Source organism: Notolepis coatsorum (genome assembly GCF_963971535.1).
Source record: "Notolepis coatsorum genome assembly, chromosome: 7".
NCBI classification, from domain to species: Eukaryota; Metazoa; Chordata; class Actinopteri; order Aulopiformes; family Paralepididae; genus Notolepis; species Notolepis coatsorum.
The window spans coordinates 35,071,226-35,092,940 of NC_140171.1; the positions used below are offsets into that span (position 1 = coordinate 35,071,226).

Here is a 21,715-nt window from a genome sequence, read left to right on the forward strand (position 1 = left end):
TGAACAGATACATTATATAAATCATTTTCCTGAAGGACCTGAGTACAAACAGCCGTTTAGGGGCTGCTATAGCCAATGTTTACACATTCCTGCATCTCAGTAGCTTTGTATTGTTTTATCCTCAAAATATTTGCAAACCATTTGTTTCAGGGACAAAAGCCTAATCCAGAGACACTGGCTCAGTTGGGGGAGAGATCAGGGGAGGTGGGTATTTGACTCAAACCACAGCATTTTTCTGAATGTTGTATTTGATTATTATAATTTTCTTTACATATTATTTCACTCAAATAATAATGGGAATATTGTTTGTGTGCATTTAAGTTGTTTAAGTAAAATCTGGAATGCCTTTAATTAAACAGCGACCTCTAGGCTAAAGAGCCCCGCTTGTTATTAATTATGCTATGTTATGTTATTTCACACCTTATAGGCTCTGCCAAGTAGTCTGGAGAAATTTATTCACAGTACAATAAGTCTAAGTACAATACCAAGCAAGGCCTTTTGCTCTAGAGGTCGCTTTTTTTATGGCATTGCTTAGTTTATATTTAATGATGTGCTCTAACCCAAACTCTCATTAAGGTACAATTTGTAATCCGAAGTATAAAAGCTTATTTAATTTTTTTTAATAGATACGTGTATTGCTGCCACGCCCATAGCTCCACCCTTCGTGTGAGGTCCCTCCGCCCTCACTGTCCCACTACCCCCTCCTCCCCTCCCCCTTAGTCCTCCAATCCGTTCCCGTGTCCCACTAGTACTACGGCCACGGATGGCAACATGGCGACGGAGGTGAGAATATAATCTTTTCTTTTGAATTACGTTTTGTATTGTCGAAGAGAAATGGTATGGATTGTTGTTATTATCTTTAGAATAATTCAGGGGCGAGCGCTATAGCCTGCATGCCCGTCGGCAAGGGGCATTAGTACTAGGGTAGACATTACAAGGGTGTATTACGTACATCACTGACTCAATCGTGGCTCACTGTAAACAAAATTGACAATAGGCACATAATGTTCTCACTCTTTAAGCCAATGATTCGTCAGATGTGGTAGTTTTAGTCATGGTTGTGTATGCACCTGTGTAGAATACGGGGATAATGGGATTCGCTTTGATTTGGAGCCTAAATCAAACGCTCTTTATAGAAATACAAACTGCACTAATAATAGCGGATCATCATGCAGTCCTCGCAACGTTAAGCTGTTTTGGTGAAAGCAGATCTGTTTTTGTCTGTTGAGTCACTCCATTAATCCTGTGTTGATCGGTGACTGCGCGCACACATACATTGTATTCAGCACCATGGACAGCGATCACTATATTCTCAGTTGCACGTGCATCTCCTCTGGACCGGTCCTGCACTCTTGAAATTATGAAAAAGCCGACGACGATCAGCAATAGTGGTTTTATTACGCCTATGCAACATTTGGTGGGAGTGGGTGGGACCCTCGGCAGTTCCGCCTTATTGTCACTTGCCACATTGATCTGTTTTGATTTTTGACTGAAACGCTGTACCCTCTTATACCAGCTGAGCTCCTTTCATATTATGCCAGAGAGAGTCTTTCTTCCTCTCTCTCTCTCTCTCTCTCTCTCTCTCTCTCTCTCTCTCTCTCTCTCTCTCTCTCTCTCTCTCTCTCTCTCTCTCTCTCTCTCTCTCTCTCTCTCTCTCTCTCTCTCTGAGATAGTATGTCCAATGCTGGGCTCAGCTCCAGTAGGCAACAGGGCAGCACCTGTCCAGACAGAGAGATTGATCACTCGCTGACTGCTTCTCCTCTATCATCCTGTTCACCCCTGACGACTTCAACACCAGACACTGTTTGTACACATTAGAGCAGAGCAAGTACACAGAGAGAGAAAGAGAGAGAGATACACAGAAAGAAAGAAGACTATTGCCTCTTTTTACAGACCTTTTCAATATAATTCCATTGCTATAGGGGAACAGCTTGGGCCCACATGTATTCTCTGTCAGCTATTGTATTCACAAACAGGTTCTAATCTTCATCTGTTTTATTTGTGTCTATGTGTGTGTACACATGACCATCCTCCTTACAGTTCCATAACCTGCAGGAACTGAGGCACAGCGCGTCGCTGGCCAACAAGGTGTTCATACAGAGAGACTACAGCGAGGGGACCACATGTAGGTTCCAGACTAAGTTCCCCTCGGAGCTGGAGAGCAGGGTGAGAGCCGGGCCAGGGCTGATGATGTGTACATTAAAGGAACACGCTTTACAGTCTTCTCCAGAGTCAGACAAGAAGAATGAATGGAAGCTGATACGGACAAGCTAGCCTAGCTGTTGGTCAAAAACCTGGCAGAGTTTTATGCCAGGCAAGTGGTCTGTATCTGCTTCCATTAATTTGTGCTAAGCTAGGCTAGCTTGCAGTCGGATAGCTTTCTACTGAACGCACAAAGAGGAAATTGGTATCTATCTTCTTGTCAGTAAGCACATTTCCCATAATGTTGGTGCGTTCCTTTAAACATGTTCCTTTAAACAAGCCAAATTTCCCTCGGGATGAATAAAGTATTTCTATTCTATGTTGCAAGGCTGTTGAAACAACAGTTATAGTATGTAGACTGGTTATGATCTAGATGTCTAGTAAATAGGGCTGGGCGATATTCCCAAATTATTATATCACAATATTGTTCTTTCTTAGTTTTAAGGGTATATTTGACAGTTTGTGTTTTTCAGTACAAATTACAAGGTGATATGGCAACTTTTTTTTGTGTTGTATGAAACAATTGTCACCATGTGATTTCCATCTATTTTCTTTACTCCTTTAATACTGCTGCAAGGAGCAGTTTTTTGATTAACTTAAAAATATACAGTACGTCTGTATTGTATTACAGTATTGTTATAAAAATAAAGAATCCATACCTCCATGATGGATCTTCCTCTTCATGATCTTACCTTCATATTCGGTGTACCTCACACAGCCCCACTAGTGACTATTCATTTTCAACTAAATCTACACAGAGAAGTACATTAAGATAATCAAATCACATACTCATATGTGCTTCATATGCAATACATTTGATTTGTCCAACATTTTGGCAAAGAGCTCCTCTTCTGGGTCTTGTGTTTGTTTGTATGACCATGTTCATTCTTGTGTGTGTGTCCAGATTGAGCGGACGCTGTTCGAGGACACTGTGAAGACACTGAATAACTACTATGCAGAGGCAGAGAAGATCGGAGGCCAGTCCTACGTGGAGGGATGTCTGGCCTGCGCTACAGCTTACCTCATCTTCCTCTGCATGGAGACACGCTATGAGAAGGTCAGGCTGAAGATCTCATACACGTATATACCACGTTTCTACTGCCATATCAATGTGGGGTATATTCACATACATTCCTGAGTCTGTAGTTGGACAATATGCTTTTTGGAACTTACCCATTGTAAATCGGAATATTTCTACTCCCATGTTTAGGGACATTACCAAAGTATACAAATCAGCTAGAGAATGAAAACATCAAAAACACAAACTCAAGGGCGGTCAGGTGGCGTAGCGGAGATTGCGTTCGTCACCAACGCCGGAGACGCTGGATTCGCCTGTTCGAATCCAGCTCCCGGCGTTGTCACCAGCTTGGCTGGCCGTTCACACTAATACAATTGGCAGTATTAGAGGGTGGGAAAGCTGGCGGGGTGGGTCTGGGTCGTTGTAAACAGCAACTCCTACAGTTCGGTCGGGGCGCCTGCTCAGCGCGGATAGGATCTAAGGGGGGTAGTGTGATCCTTCCACACGTTACACCCTCTCAGTGAGAGTCCGCGCTGCCAGGTGAAAAGAAGCGGTTGATTGGCTAGACGTGTGTCGGAGGAAGCATGTGATAGCCTCCACTCTCCCAGACCGACTGTGGGGGGTAAGTGCGCAGCGACCAGGAAGGGGATTGGGAATTGGCATAACGACTAACATTGGGATGGGAGAAAATCTGAGGAAAAAGGAGGGGGGAAAAGATAATAATAAAAAGAAAAAAAAACACAAACTCAAGTCTTGTTTCTTATATTTCTGTTTTTTTTGTTTTGCTTTTTGCTTTTCTTCTTGACCTACTGGCCTCCATGCCCAGCACAGCCAACAACCATTTTTACTGAGCGCTATAATTAGCCTACTTTCCCTGCTCAAAGTAATTTAAGCTCCCATAGCATTACTAGTACTCATCTCTGTCTATTTGTCTGTCTCTCCCTTTATGTATGTCTGTTCTGCCTGGCCCATATGTCTCAATGTATGTCTTGTCTGCCAGGTGCTGAAGAAGATTGGCAGGTACATCCAGGAGCAGAATGAGAAGATCTATGCTCCCAGAGGTCTGCTCATCACTGACCCCATAGAGAGGGGCATGCGTGTCGTATCCTTACTGTTTGGAGTGTGTGTGTGTGTGTGTAACCCTGCCTGCACAGTGGGAGGCAGTGTGGAGACAATGTTTTCTGTGACCATAAGATGTCCTCAAAAGCATATGGAACCTCTGTTAACATTTGAATGCTATATGTTCTTTATGTGTGATATGATCTGTGGATTATATGTGAGTGTTTTTCTTTTGTGTGTGTTTGAGAAACATTCTTTGTGTAGATGGCTTCTGCCACTCTGTCGAGTGTATCCATGGTCCTTAACCTCTCTGACATAAGATTGAGATCTCTATCTATGAGGACCGAGGCTCCAGCGGATCCAGCTCGGGCAGCAGCTCTACATCCGGCAGCACTGGCCGATGACTGGGTACATGCCTCCACCATGACCCCCTGATCACCCACAACCCTGGAGGTCCCCCTGGAGAATCTAGGACCTTGATACAAAGCTCCTCAACACCTAACACATGCATTATTGGGCTACATTCACAGGAGGCAAAAAAAAGAGAGGCATTTATGCACCTCATCTCACCCCGAACTAAAGCTGCATTGGTTTCTACTTTAGCACATGCTTAAAACATGCACTTTAAAACATGTGAGCAATGACTGTGTCATGTGCACCTACGTTTCCCCAGACACACGCTTTTCCCCTTATCTATTCCACCAGGGGGTGCTTGCTTTAAAAAAAAAACATAAAAAAACAGAATGAAACGTTAGTGTGTGTGGCGACAACAAACTAAAAAACACGCTTATCAAAAAACCTTAAACAGGTGCTGGACCAAGAATGAGCATGATATAGGAAAGTAGACTCAACACTTTGGAAGCTCCTGATGCAATAAATGTATTAACACCACAGGAATCGGATGAAGCCTTGGAAATATCACCATCTCCGTGGTGTCAATAAAATGATTGCACAGGGAGCTTCCGGTGTATTGAATCTATTTCCCTGTCTTAGACATAAGGACAAACTATGAATAGCAGTGAGCTAGTGATACTTTGTGTGAACGTGTCCTCGCCTTCTCCTCTTTATTGAAGGTATCGCAGAGAGGTGTGCTTTCTGTTAGGGGAGGGAAGGAAGGAAATAGAGGGAAGGAAGAAAAGAAATAGCAATGACAGAAGGAAGGAAGGAACTAGAGAGGGCACGAGGAAGGAAGGATGCAGTGTGTCGTATTGGAACAGGAATTAAGTGCTTGAGCCTGACCAAACCTCGTATCTCAACCACAGCTGCAGCCCCGCCTCCACCACGCACAACCAAACTGGGACTAAACTCAGCTAATTTCCTTCGGGCACAGCTGACAGTGTTTCAAACCCTTCCAGAACGGTTATCGCTACTTCATTGGACATGGCTACTGCAGTCTATATACATGAGTTGACTAGTTCTAAGATTCATAGTTTACTGCAAAGTCATTTGCCGGATGAAAAAGGACATGGTTTGTTCTCTTCAACTGTTCATACATAGTGAGGGGAATTTGCCAATGGTCTTCAAGATGTATGAAATGGGCCAATCATTTGTTGATCTAATCACTGGGGAAATGCGCAAAGTTTAAGAATAGAATGCCTCTTCACACAGCTAAATGGCTCTTACAGTATGTGTGAATATGGTCAGTGTTGGTGTGAAGTGGCGAGTTAAGGAAAACAATGGCCATAGTGTTCCGTTGCTATAGGAACAACTTTGGCCCCAGTTTATTTCCTGTCAGCCATTGCATTAGCAAACATTGCAACAGCAAATCAACTCCCATGACCGATTTAGAATGTTTATGTTGTCAAGTTCAAAAAGGTCTATAAATAACTCTGTGCACAGCAAAAGAAAAAAAATACAGCCCAAGAACAAGTTACACATGTGTTTTTACCCAGATTAACCACTTCTTTAGAACAGTATGAATTCCGTACGAAACACTATTACCTACTGTAGCTCTATCCCAGCGACCAGACGGATTAAAAACAGAAACTAGCCATTTCAGCCCTGCAGTGCTGACGTGTAAAGTAAATCACACAAACTGTCTGGTAGCAGATGAATGTAGCTGAGCCCATCCATCTATGTACGTATGTACTGTAGCAGATCTGAAGTATTTCTCACTCATTACACACACACACCTTGTATATCACTAATTATACACACACACACACACACACACACACACACACACATGCATTCCTTTCAAAATAACACAAAGCAGTGTATCATCATGGAAAATAATTTTCACATTTAGCACTGATGTCTCTTTTCTTTAATGACCTCCCCATTCACTTGTTTTAATGACTTATAGTTTAAAATACCTCCAACATACCTCAAACACAAACTACCGTCGCCTGGACCCAGTGTCTTCCAGCTACATGTCTTTTAAAACAAGCCCTGTAGTTAACTCAAGCTCATGGTTGATTTATGTGCTGTAGTATATACGTGCGTATGTGCGTACAAGACAAGCGTGACCAATTGGGTTACTCATTCATGGAACAAGTACACACACACACACACACACACACACACACACACACACACACACACACACACACACACACACTGACCTCTTGGTTTCACAGAGTGGGACCAACTCTTCCTAAATGTTAATTATGCAAAATACATACTGTACATATTATATGTAGCAGTCAGTAGGGAATGAATGAGTCAACACGTCTTCCTCAACTTCACTACTTGTGTCTGACACACACAACCCTTCCTCTAGTGCTGTACAAACCTCCAAAGAGCCAGAACTGCCAAACCCCCCCCCCCCTCTTCCCTGCCCCCCCCCCCCCCCCCCCCCCCAATGTGAATGTGTCTTTTATCTTTGGTGACCTTCTGTATTTGTGCAAAAGTGAGGAACAAACTTTCATACTGCTTGTTGTTTGATAGACATGACAATGAGGTGTGTGTGGGACTATAGATCTGTGATTATCAGATAATAAATATGCTTCATCAGTCATTTGAAGCTTGTGTTGTTCTCACTTTGTCCACGACAATAATATGACTATCGCCCTCAGAGTCTGTTACCATCAACGTGCACTCAAAATGACCTGAGTCATTGACTGTTCTGTGGTTCATCGCATGTTTCTGGATTATGTTAAAGCTACAGCTCTGCATCACTTCTCAAGCCTGTGTCGCAGGTGGTTTTGCACATTGTGTGCAGCCCCAGGAACGCCACTTGGCAGGCCAAACACATTTGATTGGCCAAAAACAACAGTTCCCTCCATCAATAACCAATCAGATGTTTTAGACTGCCAAGTGGCATTCCAGGGGTTGCATCGGAAAACCTAAGACCACCATTGCGTTCCTTGTCAAAAAGTACACAATGTGTGGTTCCGTGAGTTCTATGAATGTGACAATGTTGCCATTTTTATATGCGACCAGCAGCTTTATAGCTCACTTTTCTTAGTTTGGCATGGAGGTCAAGTGTGTATGTGAATGCATGCATGCAAAAACTTTAAGTCTAAGTCACCATGAGCTTAGATCAGCCAAATAAATGTTTTCTCACATGTATGTGTATGCACAGTCTCCATGTCTCTCTCAAACTACTGGCTATGTCATACAGTAACACATTCAATTGCTTACAACATGTTGGGGGCTTCTCTCGTATAACCTTTTTTGCAGCCATCTTGAAAGTAAAGAACTCAGTGCATGGTTCTACATCGCAGCACCAAACAGGAAGTATAGTCCAGAGGTCATGTGAGAAACCCACTTACTGGAGAAGGGAGGTGGTCCAGCCATAAGGGTTGATAGTCCATCCATCATATAGTATAGAATCGGACCCCTCAGGGCAGTGCTGCCAAACTCCAGAGAGTAACAACAGAACCCTTGTTTGTGTCTGTTGTCGTCCTTGTTGTCCAGCCAGCATGTGGCAGAACGTGTAGCTCCTGAGTAAGGAGGATTTCCCTAATCACATCATAGTCACCTTTTTAAATCTCAGATGACTAATTCCATATCTATCAACTAGTCAGCTGTTTGGAAACAGTTCCAATGTGGTGTATTAAAGGGACACTTCACCAAATAATAATGCTACTTTATGATGCACATAAGTTCACACATATCCCAATCCCATTTGTTTAGTTTGACAGTTATTGAGAGTCAATTAGTTTGAATGTGTCAACCAATGTGACATCAAAGTCCCGTCAAAGTCTCACACACCATACGGTGTATACACACACACGCACGCACGCACGCATGCACGCACGCACACACACACACACACACACACACACACACACACACACACACACACACACACTTCATTCAGCCTGCCACTACCTCTAGACCCCCATCGTCATCCACATCGGTACAACACCTACGGGAGACTGCAATTCAAAACTGGCCCCTACAAATGTCCTAACCCAGTTGTACAATAAAGACCAAGCATGGCTTTGTCAGTATTCCAATGTACCCAACCCCCCCCCCCCCCCACCTCCAATGTACAGCCCCACCCAACCCCACCCCACCTACCCAACCTCCTCCAATGAACAGTTTCTATGTCAAATGTAGGTCAGTATTCCAATGTACAGTGTCCCCCCCCCCTCCAATGTACAGCCCCACCCCACCTACCCAACCTCCCCCAATGCACAGTTTCTATGTCAAATGTATATACACTCTTTTTCTGGATTTTTTTAGTATCACAAACAGTACTGTATTTGAAAATCTGGTATGTCATAAATGTATAGATGTAGCAGTACTGTCTATCTGTATGTCGTGTGTGTCATATGATGAATTGAAAATGGGGGACCCTGATGGAAACAAGACGAAAGTCTTTCTCAGGTCTGCATCCTCTTAACAATTGTATGTATTGAGCTGTACTGTACTGTACCCATTCTGCAATCTGTTAATAAACTTTTCAATCAATCAATCAATCAATCAATCAATCAAACCAGCCATCCCATAATTCAGCTGCGTGGGATTGTGCACATTGACGGAGGGCAAGACTATGTCCGTAACAACCTGGAACACAGGCTCAGAACCCTGGCCCAGAGGTAGGAGGATGAGTCACAGGCTCAGAGCCCTGGCCCAGAGGTAGGAGGATGAGTCACAGGCTTAGAACCCTGGCCCAGAGGTAGGAGGATGAGTCACAGGCTCAGAACCCTGGCCCAGAGGTAGGAGGATGAGTCACAGGCTCAGAACCCTGGCCCAGAGGTAGGAGAATGAGTCACAGGCTCAAACCCCACATCACTACATTCCAGGAGGGACACAGATTGAATGGCTGACATCATGTTTAGCTAAGACAACACACCTGGATTTGAACCTGCATCTCCCATGTACATGAGAAGCAAAAAAGATATATGGCTTAGCCAAAGGGTGAACCCTTCCTGGGCAAGGACAATGTCAGGATCACCCCTCTTTACTCTTAACTCAGTGTCCCCTTTTCTCAGTGTTCTCCCAGCTGGCCACGATGAGAGCACTCCTCTTAGCCCAAGCTAATCTTTATATATATATGTTCTTACTATTAAACCTATCTTGATCATGAGTTCAGTTCCACTATTTTTTTTTTTTTTTAAGTCATTGCAATTATGCAGAATAAAAGACATGCCAGAACAAATAACAGAAATCTAAATAATTAGATCCATATTGTGGAATATTGTGCGATTTATATACCGGGTATGTGTATCTTGAAGGGGTCGAGATTTAATTTTATGATAATTTTATGTTTCCAAATGGTAAAAAAAACGTTTAGGCTACTGAGTAAAATAAAAAATACAGCACTGTCACTATGAATTGAAAATGGGGGACCCTGATGGAAACAAGACAAACGTCTTTTAACTGGTCTGCATCCCCTTAACAATTGTGTGTATTGAGCCATTTGAGCCATACTGTATCGTACCTATTCTGCAATCTGTTAAATAAAGTTTTCATTCATTCACTCTGGGAGCACTATAACTACAGCTCCCAGAGTCCCTTGCGACACCCCCACGCCTACGCCACAAGCGCGACGGAAATCTGTTTTCAAACAAGCACGAAGGTAGGTGGGAAAACATTAAATCATAAAAAATGTTAGTACACGTTGTGCAATTTAATTAAGTGAACATATTTAACGTTTTATAGTATACTGTTAGTACACTCACGCGTGCGTCCAAGTGGTGGCTGTTAACACGAATCCTTTGAAAGCACGTTAGGTTACGTTAGCTAAAAAGTGCTAACGTGGCTTGCTACCTAACGTTAGCTGGTGACGGTAAGAAATCTGTAAAATCTCGAGTGCAACTTCTATTTCGCCGGCCTTATATATTAACTAACGTTAGCGCAAGCATGCCACGAACTCAAATGCTATGTCCTAGTGTCTTGAATATAATACAATTGGGTTATATAGGGTAATCGCATACTTGCGTCACGTTATGCTATCTATTTTGCAGGGAGAGATTCTGGGTGTCTCGGGTGGGATAGAGTATTTTGATAATGCTGATTCATTTAGCTTTTAAAAACATGTCAGTATCTTCTTTCCTGTGCCTCATAAGATAATCATATGACCATGGATTCGGAGCAGCCAAAGGAACCGGAGCAGCCAAAGGAAGAAGAAGAGACTGTTGATGAACCCCAGCCCCCCCCAGCCACCACGACCCCCTCTGGCTCCAAGAGGCCAGACAGGCCCCACTATGTGCCCAAGAAGCGACAGGAAGCCTCTAAGGACAAACAACCGCAAACCCCGGGAGATTCCAAACCCAGACCCAGGCCTCGCTACACAGACAAGGCGAGAAAGAATGCCAAGAACAAGAAGGACAAAGCTGGGGCAGACGGGGAGACCGCGTCCGGTGGAGGAGGAGGAGGAGGAGGAGGAGGAGGAGGAGGAGAAGATGGGGGTGAGACACCCAACGGTGTCACCAAGACCGAGGAGAAAGAGGAGCGACTACAAGATGTAGCAGATGGACTGTCTTCCCCAAGCAATCAGGGAGCGGTCGTAGATGATAGCCCTTGTCTGGATGATTCTCCCCCTGAGCCAGAAGAGGAGGAGGAGGAGGAAGGGGAAAGTTGGGACACCTTGTTCAACGATGATGGGGAATGTTTGGAGCCACACGTCCTGGAAGAGGTGGGCGCTTTGTGAAGGATGTATTCAAGTGTTCCTTTATTAATCCCCCTTGGGGGAAATTCAGGTGTCATAGCAGCATGGTGGAGGGGCGGAAAAGATAAAAATTGAAATAGTAACTAATAATAGAGTAGAACATAGTACTAATAGTGGAATGGCAGAATTCAATCAATAATAGTATACATGGTATATATCGTAGTAGCACACTGCACCAGAATCCGTGCAGTTTTTAGTATTTAGAGTTTGTGTTTTGAGTGTTTTTCCCCATGTGTTCATGAGTCCATTCATCCATTATGATATTTTCACATAAAGGTTGAAATATAGAATCATGAAACAAAAACCAGAATACTCATTGTGGCTGTGAAATAAAAATGAATCCATTGCCTGGATCTAGAAGGCTCAGGCTTTACCTTTTTTCAAGTACAATGAGTGTGGGCTTATCTGTAAGGCTCTATTCCCATGTAGCATGAACAGAACAGATTTAGGGCTGAACAATTCATCGAAATCATACCATTCTAAATTAAATATTGTCATGCTGCAGCTGCAGAGATGTCCTGCCATGCAAATCATATCCTACAGACAAACCATATTTTGTGTTCTCTTCACACCATGGATAATTCTAATATGAGTTTCAATAGAAATTAGAATAATAAGGCAAAATGTATCATTCCCTCTGATATCTTGAATCATATCGCATTGATTCACAATATCAGTTAAAAAAAAAATCACATTTTGATATTAATCGTTCAGCCCCACTATCTAATTGTCTAACTTGTGACCATATTAGTTTTGGCCAAATTATTAGATGAAATTACCACGTCATTATTGGGAATTTCGGGTGGTCAAATGATCTGACGACTGACGTCACGAGAGCCTACATATTTCAGCCAGTGGGCTCTTTGCACTGTGTTCACATGCAGCCACTGTCAAACTATAAAAAAATAAAGGTGGACCACATTCAACTCTAAACTGTGATCATCAACATACTGGTCTTGGATGCTCAAAAACCAAATCATTAATCCAAAGAATATATCCTTAAGTCAATGGTCCGTAGCTGCAGCCTTATTCACTTGCCTTTTAATAGGACTTGGAAAGAATGTGGGAAGTTAAGAAGGTTGACACCTGTCAGTCACCATCTTTGGATGATCGCTTATGTCAATTTGCAGTGAGAAATCACTAAAATATACAAAAACGGACGAGTGGAATTGGGAGAAGGGTGGATGTTTATCCCATGATGGTTATGAGACAACACACGCAGTCAGTTGGAGGCATCACTACATATGGCTGCTTGCCCCAGAAACTTGACGTGCGCTTCCCAAGCCCTATTGAGATATTTCAGCAAACGCTTTCAACGTGTGCTCATTGTATCATGTAGGATTATATGCTTCTATTATTTCTGATATGCAAATAAAGGGCCAGTGAATGATCTGCTATGGAGTGCTGACCTCTGAATTTATTCCATGCACCAACATACTTCCGAAGGTGGCAGCTGTGGGCCTTTTTCCAAGGTGACAAAATATAAAGGGACACTTCACAGTTCACACTTATTTCACACGTAATCTCACTCATCCCAAGGCTCTAAACATATTCATTTAGTTTTGAGAGTTAGTTTGAATATCTCCTACCGTGATGTGTGTTGTGTTAATTGCAGCTCACTGAAATTATGTAGATGAAATATAGAGATACAATAGGGATTGCTATTTTTTCATCTACATAAGAGGCATATGGTGAGACTGGGGGGGGGAGGTAAATCAGCATTGTTTTTCTGTGAAGTGCCCCTTTAATGTTAATTAGTATTGTAAAAACTAATAATGAATGATTTATCGGGCAGAAATCAATCTTGTTTTATTACTAAGTCCACCTTATGGCTCCTCCCTCCCTTCGCCCCCAAAACCCATTCAGCTGGCCGTGAAGGAGGGTAGGAAGAAAAAGTCCATCCAGGATGCCAAGTTTGACTACTACAGCATGGACAGAGACGGAGACGTTGACCTCAGCGATGACGAGCTGTCTCACATCGTAGAGATCTACGACTTCCCTTCAGAGTTCAAGACCGAGGACCTCCTCAAGTTCTTTCAGTCCTACCAGTATGTAACTGCAGGGCCAGCATCTGTTCACTTTCAATTCAGGCCATTTCAGCTATTAGTGGGGAGGCATATTGATGCAGAGTAGATTCACCGATGTGATATTTTCACTACTGTTTCAAGACTTTTAATGGAAGATCATACAATTCTCTCTTTTTATTATCTTTTTGGAAATGGGGGGGGGGGGCGACCGCTTACAAGCCTGACAAGCATATCTGTGTACATAGTGTATCTGATGACCTTTTACTTCTCTGAGATACTGTTTTAGCTTTTCACTGTGGTTAAAATGACAAACTGAGTTATAAAACATAGTATATCACTATCGAATCACAATACTTTCCATCTCTGAGAACATTGATAACTACAATATTGTACCAGGGCACAAGTATCATGTTAATATCATTTTGTAGTCCAGCAATACCCACCCCTGATTGATGCTGTAAATAGCAAAAGACCTATCTCAAGCCCGGCCCTCTTATCTTGATCCTCCAATCACAACAGTTGCTTGACGTGCAGCCTTTCTTAAAGTCACCAACATAGCAAGTAGACTACAATGAATGAGTATGACGCAACTTATTTTTTAGAGTGGCTTAATACTTTGTGAATTCTCTTCACTTTCAACAAGACATCACACCTGTCCCAACTTTTTGTTTGTGTGTGTGTGTGTGTATGTATAGACAGAGAGGCATTGATATCCAGTGGGTGGATGAAACGCATGCCCTGGGCCTCTTCTCCAGCCCCATAGCAGGTCAGTCAAATACTATTCATGTTTGTAAAAATGACGACATCACTATGTCTCTGATGATGACCTCAGCTGTTTTGATTTGGACACACCTTTTAGTGATATTACAAGACACTGTGATTTATAGGATTTATATATTGAATACTGTACGACACGTGATTTTTGTTGTCAGCCCGTGAGGTGCTGAGGTCTAAACACCAACTGATGAAGGTTCGACCCCTTTCCAAATCCTCCGCCACCACCAGGGCCAAAGCCCGAAGCTGCTCAGGTATACACTACACCCATCCATACTGCTCAGGTATACAGTACACCCATCCATACTGCTCGGGTATACAGTACACCCATCCATACTGCTCAGGTATACACTACACCCATCCATACTGCTCAGGTATACAGTACACCCATCCATACTGTTCAGATACGCCATAGCCAGTCTCCCATCCATACTGTTCACATACACACTATAGCCAGTCACCCATCCATACTGTTCACATACAAACTATAGCCAGTCTCCCATCCATACTGTTCACATACACACTATAGCCAGTCACCCATCCATACTATTTACATATACTGTACACTATAGCCAGTCACCCAACCATACTGCTCAGATACAGTACACACCATAGCCAGTCTCCCATCCATACTGTTCACATACACACTATAGCCAGTCACCCATACTGTTCACATACACACTATAGACCCCCATCCATGAAGACCTTGTATCTCCAAAAACCACAAGCTTTTACTGGAATGAATTACAAATTAATTGATTAAGCAGCTCTAGAATAACGTATAGAGAAATAGGCTTCTGACCAGAAGGTCAGCGGTTGGAAGTGGGAGAAGTGAATGAGTACAGCGTCTGGTTCAAGTTATTCCTGTCCATTCTATCCACCCACTGTTTGTTCAATGACATTTCAACTCTTCAGTAATCACTGCTTACCCTCTCCCTCTCACCCGCCCCCTCAGACTACCTCTTGCCCACTAAGGAGCGGCCCCAGAGCAGCGCAGCGCTTGCCCGTAGAATGGTGCTCGGAGCTCTGGGTGTGAAGAGCAACCAGACCAAGGTGGACCGCGAGGCTGAGAAGAAAAAGCTCCAGGATGCCAGAGGTAGCTCCTCCACAGTGCTGTTTAACTGCAGAGCACAGGCTAGTTACCTGCTCCACACAGGGTAGTTACCTGCTCCACACGGGCTAGTTACCTGCTCCACACGGGCTAGTTACCTGCTCCACACGGGCTAGTTACCTGCTCCACACAGGCTAGTTACCTGCTCCACACAGGCTAGTTACCTGCTCCACACAGGCTAGTTACCTGCTCCACACAGGCTCCACACCGAGGACCTGGCGACTCCACAGGACTACAATGAGCAGGATGGAGCGAATCGCTGCTGTCTGGTGAAGGCCTTGTATCTCCATATGGGTAAACTTTTCAGGAATGAAGAAAAACGACCCCATTTTCAGATGTATTTTTGAAGTTCTATATAAATAACCGTTAATCTGCCCTCCTCATGTTTGCATTGTGGGGTTTCCACCACAAGTGGGCGCCGTCCTCAAACTTTCCGGAAAAAAATGGCATGCAAACCTTGAAAGTGGATGTGTTGAAGTGAACTTGATCTCCTTCCCATCCGTCCTGAAAATCACAGCTAGTCTATAATCAGTGTAGCAGCCGTTGCCTTTCATAGCAGGGGATATAAGTATACAGAGAGACAAAGCCACAAGTGTCTGTCCACTCGGGACGGACGGGGCAGTCCGAGGGGACGTCATGGCCCTGACGAGAACACGGCTAAAAATGGGTCCTTTTGTGCTTGGCATGAGAACACTGTTGTGATCTTTATGGAAGATCCCAATGCACACAGTAAATGTCAATGCCAGGAGGACTGAACGTTATGTGCCTGAGGGGCCCATGCCACGTGGAGGTCTGTCGAGCGCTTCAGTGTCTGGCTGGCCGGGCACTCCCCGATGCAGAGAAGCCCTACAATGTGGAACGTGAGCTCACGTGAGGGAGTTTGACCCAGTAATTAACTAGGGTCAACTTTTGGGCATTTGGGGAAGTATTGTATTAATATAACAAGTTTTCCAGTATTTTAGATTCAAATGTATTATACAGCACAAGTACAGTACAACGGAAATAGGTTTGGCATCCAACCACAGTGCAAATAAAGGGCAATAGTAATATACAATGTACAGGTGATTAGGCTGGGTATACAATATATATACATTAGTACTACTGGGTGTAGTGTGAATCAGATGTACTGTATGTACAGAGTTATACACCAATATGTACAGTGATACAGGTATAAAGACAGTATGGTATTTGTGTTGTATTCAGTGGTTTAGTGCTATTTCTTGGAAGTGGGAGAGCTCACTTACTGTCGGACTGTGATTATAGAGTGTAGATGGTGAGCAATGAATGGCCATTTGATGTTACAGCCACGTATTGCTTGCTATCTCCCACCTCCTGTCATGACCTGTTGATCAGGATTGTTCATCCCTAGCCCAGTAGTCTAAAGTGTCTCTCTAATGATCCTAAGACTAGTTTTTTTGGGATTCATTCATTGCTGTTCACAACAAGCCATGTCAAAACAAAGGCCTTTTAAACTATAACCCAAGTATTGTTTCTGCTCCTAAATTGCCAGAAGTAAAAAAAAAAATATATATATATGAAATGTTAAATAAAGTTGTTGGGTGGAGTTGTCCAGTGTCATTCTGACTTGTTGGTATCTTTGTGGTGTCTTGTACCTCAGAACAAAAACGTGCAGCTGCCAAGCAGAGGGAGGATGCCTGGGAGGGGAAGTGAAGAGGATGTGACAAAGGACCCCCCCCCCTCTATCTCCTCTTGGATCCAGCAGGACCTGAAGACGTCCCCTGTTCCATGTCCACACTGGAAAATAAACACACTTCTCTCCGTTCCAGCTCGGTGATGGTCCGCTCCTCTGCACCCTAAGGCTACATTGATCCATTGTGTCTGTCCGTCTCTGTATGTTGTTCATTATTTTTCAATAAGGAGTATGCAGTCTTGTTTCGCCAAATAGTGAACATTGGAAATACTTCCTTCACATTTAAGTATAACCCTGCTTAAAGGTGCTGTAAGTGGTATTCTTTTTGTTAAAATATGTGTAAAATAGCTCTACATTTCAACAGCCATCACTGATATAGAGTGTTTGGTCAGTAACATGGGTCTCCCAGTCCCTCCGCTCTGAAGGAAACAGATGATACATTTTCTGGTACCCCTTCCCACTTTATCTGATCAGTAGAGAGAACCCTAGATATTTTTACTTGTTTCAAGAAATCTTGCCAAGCCAAATACTTTACTTGTTTCAAGCACATTTGTTTTTATTCCTTATTTTTGCTGTGTGGAGTTATTTCTCCAGTGGAGAGACTGGGAGACCCCATGTTACTGACCAGACACATCAGTGATGGCTGTTGGAATGTAGAGCTATTATTTTAACATGTAGACCACTTATTTTAACAAAGAAAATACCACTTACAGCACCTTTAACTTAATTGTTGTAACTAAGAGGTTTGCTGAAAAATTCACACATCAACTTCTAATAATTTTTTATCAACTTCTAATTTTTTATCAACTTCTAATAATTCACACATAAAACTAGGTTTCATGTAAACATTTCCACGTTGATAAGATGACGGTGGCTTAATAGGCAATAGTGAACATTAAATACTTAATGTAAACATAAGTCATAAGGAGATTCTTTTGGGATTTCTTTATTTGCATACTGTAGGTATATCAACAACAATAGGGTTACTAAGTAATCTACATGTTGTAAACAGGTGCCAGAGAGCTGATTACCAGAGGCTCCTTGCAGTGAACCTGTGCCGTATCGCCCTCTTGCTTTCAAAAGATGTAACTTTATACTGAATATCTATGTCAATGAACAATGATGGCAAATCGGCAATTCATTCAAAGGTCGTTGACCGATTTGAGAATTTAGGTCCTTGACCTGCTGTCAGCCTATGTGTGACGTTTCATCCACATCGTCCCTGTAGTTTGCGAGAATTGCTGCAGACACACACACAACACAGGACTCTCTCCCTCCAAGTCCTCCAATACTCCTTCTGTGACCTCCTCTGACCACTTCCCCCACTGTCTCAGCCCTTTAGTATTTACACCAGACGAAGACCTCTTCCCCACACCTTGCTATCTCCTCGCCAAGGCCAGGAATGGGTGGCTGAGCCAAAGGACTGTCTGGGCCTCATTGTAGCGGGTAGGAGATGCGAGGCGCGACACTCACTCAGGTTAAAAACATTCATTTGTAATAATATTATACTATAAATAAAACAGTGATGTTTGGGTCCACTGAAGGTCGGCGGAAAATGTCACCAATGTCTTAATGTTATTAAAGTGTTTTAACCTGAGCGAGTGGCCTACCTACAGTGTCTACTGTTTCAAGGTAGCACCTCTCTCGTTGGAGCAGGAACGCTTTCGTTCCAGTTATCACATTGTTGCGTACAGTTCTGCACTAAAACACATGGGCTAACGGTTTGTAAAATGTGACAAATTCCTTGACAAAAAAAACAAGTTTTGAGGCTTCTTGCTTTTCTATTGAACCCTAGTAATTCCACTTGTGAAACAGCTACCATACGAATGATGTAGCAGATGTACTGTACATTTTTATAGGGTGTGAATATCATTCTTCACATCAGGGCAGCTAGAGTTTCAGGTTTGGAGTGGCCCCTCAGTTATATATATAGACCCTCTTACTGTTTGAGTAAAACAATGCTTCTGCTTTAATGTTAATTACAGCTCAATGAAATGGCAGTAGGGCCCCTTTTAAGTTCAAGCCACGTACCTAGGGTTGAGGGAGGCAGAGCACCGTCCAAGACCAGTGTCGGGGGGGCAACTTGAAATGGGTTATCACAGGGTATATAGGGGGCGAAGAAGATGCATAATTCAATATAGAATAACAGAAAATGTATTCACTATTTCCAAAGACATGATATGTTTTATTATATTATTATTTGTGTATAGCAGGATTTGTGCAGTCAGTGTCCGGTTTGAATTCATTATGTCTAACGATGATGTGTCATCATACATTGCTTTTTCCTCTATATCTGCATATTTGTCAGTTTGTCATAGGATCCGACAAGTGTTCCTAGGGAAATACATATGTTCTTAGTAGCTTAAAGGTAGAATCTGTAATGCCACCATACAGTGACCTCTAGGCAAAAAAAGGCCCTCTTGGTATTGCACTTTGTTGAATTTTTTATTTTTTTAAATGTTGTTCTGCTGTGGGGGTTGGAGTTGAGTGAGGACAGGGTAGTGGTTGCTACTGCTGGCTACACCTCAGGCTCTGCCGTGCCAAGAGAGGTCTTGAGAGATTCACATTAGCCATATAGTAAGTTATTATACTATGAATTTCTCCAGACCTCTTGGCAGAGCCTGAGGTGTGGCAAGCAATAGCAAGCACTACCCTATCCGCACTCAACTCCAACCCACAAAAAAAAAAGTGTTAAACAAAAAATTTAAACAAAGTGCAATACCAAGTAGGGGTCCTTTGCCTAGAGGTTGCTGTTTGACGGCAGATTCTCAGAGTTTGGAACTTGGCTTGGTAACATCAATTAACTGAAAAACAATAGTCTTTCTGTTCTTTATGTTTGAGACCAGTTCAAATATGAATTAAGATCCAACAATTGCATATCCTATTTATCACCCAAAACTTTTGCCAGAAACATATTTGAGTGAACCGTTTAGGTGGGAAGAGAGAATGTTTACGAGCAAGCCGTCATGTTTTTCCTGCTACTGACGCCCCACATTGTGGAGTTCTCTCTCCTGATTGGATAAAGTGGGAAAGGGATGTTGGCAAATTGATTTTGTGTTTACTGCAGAGCGGAGTGACTGGGAGACCCATGTTACTGACCAAACACTCTCACTAATATACCTGTTCGCTGTTTACAAACATACTGTGTTCGAGCCAATCAGCAATACCAACTGAGTCACGTGACTAAGTTGCCCCCTTACCTGCGTGAGCTGCTGTGCTAAAAAAAAGTATGACAGGGCTCTATGGAAAAACCATGACACTCCCCTGACTAAAAGTAGTTTCAAACGAAAACGGCTGGATGTCATTTAGCCAAATCAGCATGGCTGTGAGTATGAGTCTTTCACCCTTTACATATCTAGCTTTGGCATGGATTGATTGTTTAGATAGCTAGCATGGCTAACAAATGCAAATATATTTTAGTCTGCCCTGTTATTATTCTGACCAAGATTATGTTCCTTTTGTCTCCTTGATGCCTGAGTCTGAAGTATACAGCGAACAGGTCTATATCAGCAATCGCTGTCGGAATGTAGAGCTATTTAACACTTATTTTAACAAAAATAATAGCACTTTTAGTCCCCAGTCTAGGGAGATTCCGTTTTCTGTGCACTCACCAAATGTGAATAAAAACCAAACAGGTCTAGTCCTTTTTTTTTATCACTTTATGGTTGAACCCTAACCTTTCTGAAATGTTTTGGTAGGTAGTGTATGTTTTCATTTTAGTTCCCATTGTGTTGCTTGACAAAGAAAGCTGTCTGATGTTGCTCTTAATTGGTGATTTAATAAATACGTTTAAATACCTCTCTGATGCAACTGTGTATCATTTTGTGACAGATACTAGATTCCTTTTGATAACAGTCTCCCTTTGATCCTGATTACAATAAGACAAGTACTAAAAACTTTACTTATTTATCCATTTCTTGATTCACTTGAATTTTATTTACTATATCCATACGACATACCATTGTTTTTTGTTCACGTAATGACTATAAGTACTGGATTATTTTAGTTTTAATATTGATATCCTTATTCCTCATAATAATCTTTGAATTTCTTATAAAAAAGAGCTTGTACTATACTTGATCTGATCCTGAATGCACAATAGAATACCCCAGAGAGGGAAACAAGACAAACAAGGTTTCACTTTGAAATACAAGTGACGTTTCTGTTCTGTGAAGTTCCTGTTCCATACGCCTACTTATAAGGACTGCCAGCCAGCAGAGGATCTTGATCATAATATACATTGTCATCTACAATTTGAGTCCTGAGCCCTGGCCAGAAGAGAGGTGAACGGACCTCCCTGTGTCCTGGTGTGTTGTAGCCAGCAGACTAAGATACAGACAGCCAGTCCCCAGCCCAGCACTTGCTGCTCTCCCAGCGTCGTGTGAGATCTGAACCCTGCCCTCATCCTGTGCTTTACTGTGGCTTCATAAGGAGGTCATGTACCACAGCATGGGTCCCACACACACAATCATTAAGCCAGTACACAAACACAAACCACTACCAAACAAGTAGTGATTCCAAGTGCCAGCTTTAGTCCCTGATGCAAAATAGTGTTTGGTTAGGGAGCTGTAATGCCTGTTTCAGACCAGGGGATGACATACACACATGTATACTTGCTGGGTGTGGTGATAATGAAAAAAACATCCGAACCGCAGTGTAGAGCTCTGCTGCTTCTCTAGTGGCATGGGATGCATTCCCGGCCCTGAATCAATCCAGTCATCCTGAAGAGGACAGTGGTCACGGGTCACCAAGCAGTCTGACGTGCACAACTTTAGAAATGTGCTAAGTCTAGAGAACAGTATGCAGT

At 42.8% G+C, this 21,715-nt stretch overlaps 2 protein-coding genes across 2 annotated transcripts; both read left to right on the forward strand.

Annotated features, from left to right (window-relative positions):
- The first annotated feature begins 688 nt into the window (after positions 1-688).
- golga7ba (golgin A7 family, member Ba) lies at positions 689-7,054 on the forward strand. The gene is made up of 5 exons (XM_084317918.1): positions 689-783; positions 2,041-2,166; positions 3,107-3,259; positions 4,221-4,322; positions 4,600-7,054. Exons 1-5 carry the CDS (start codon positions 772-774, stop codon positions 4,681-4,683), a joined length of 477 nt encoding a protein of 158 aa, XP_084174044.1. The 5' UTR covers positions 689-771; the 3' UTR covers positions 4,684-7,054.
- A 3,156-nt stretch (positions 7,055-10,210) lies between these two features.
- On the forward strand, positions 10,211-20,690 carry r3hcc1l (R3H domain and coiled-coil containing 1-like). The gene is made up of 7 exons (XM_084318541.1): positions 10,211-10,253; positions 10,744-11,312; positions 13,212-13,393; positions 14,068-14,138; positions 14,305-14,400; positions 15,102-15,242; positions 16,876-20,690. Exons 2-7 carry the CDS (start codon positions 10,752-10,754, stop codon positions 16,926-16,928), a joined length of 1,104 nt encoding a protein of 367 aa, XP_084174667.1. The 5' UTR covers positions 10,211-10,253; positions 10,744-10,751; the 3' UTR covers positions 16,929-20,690.
- Positions 20,691-21,715: the final 1,025 nt, after the last annotated feature.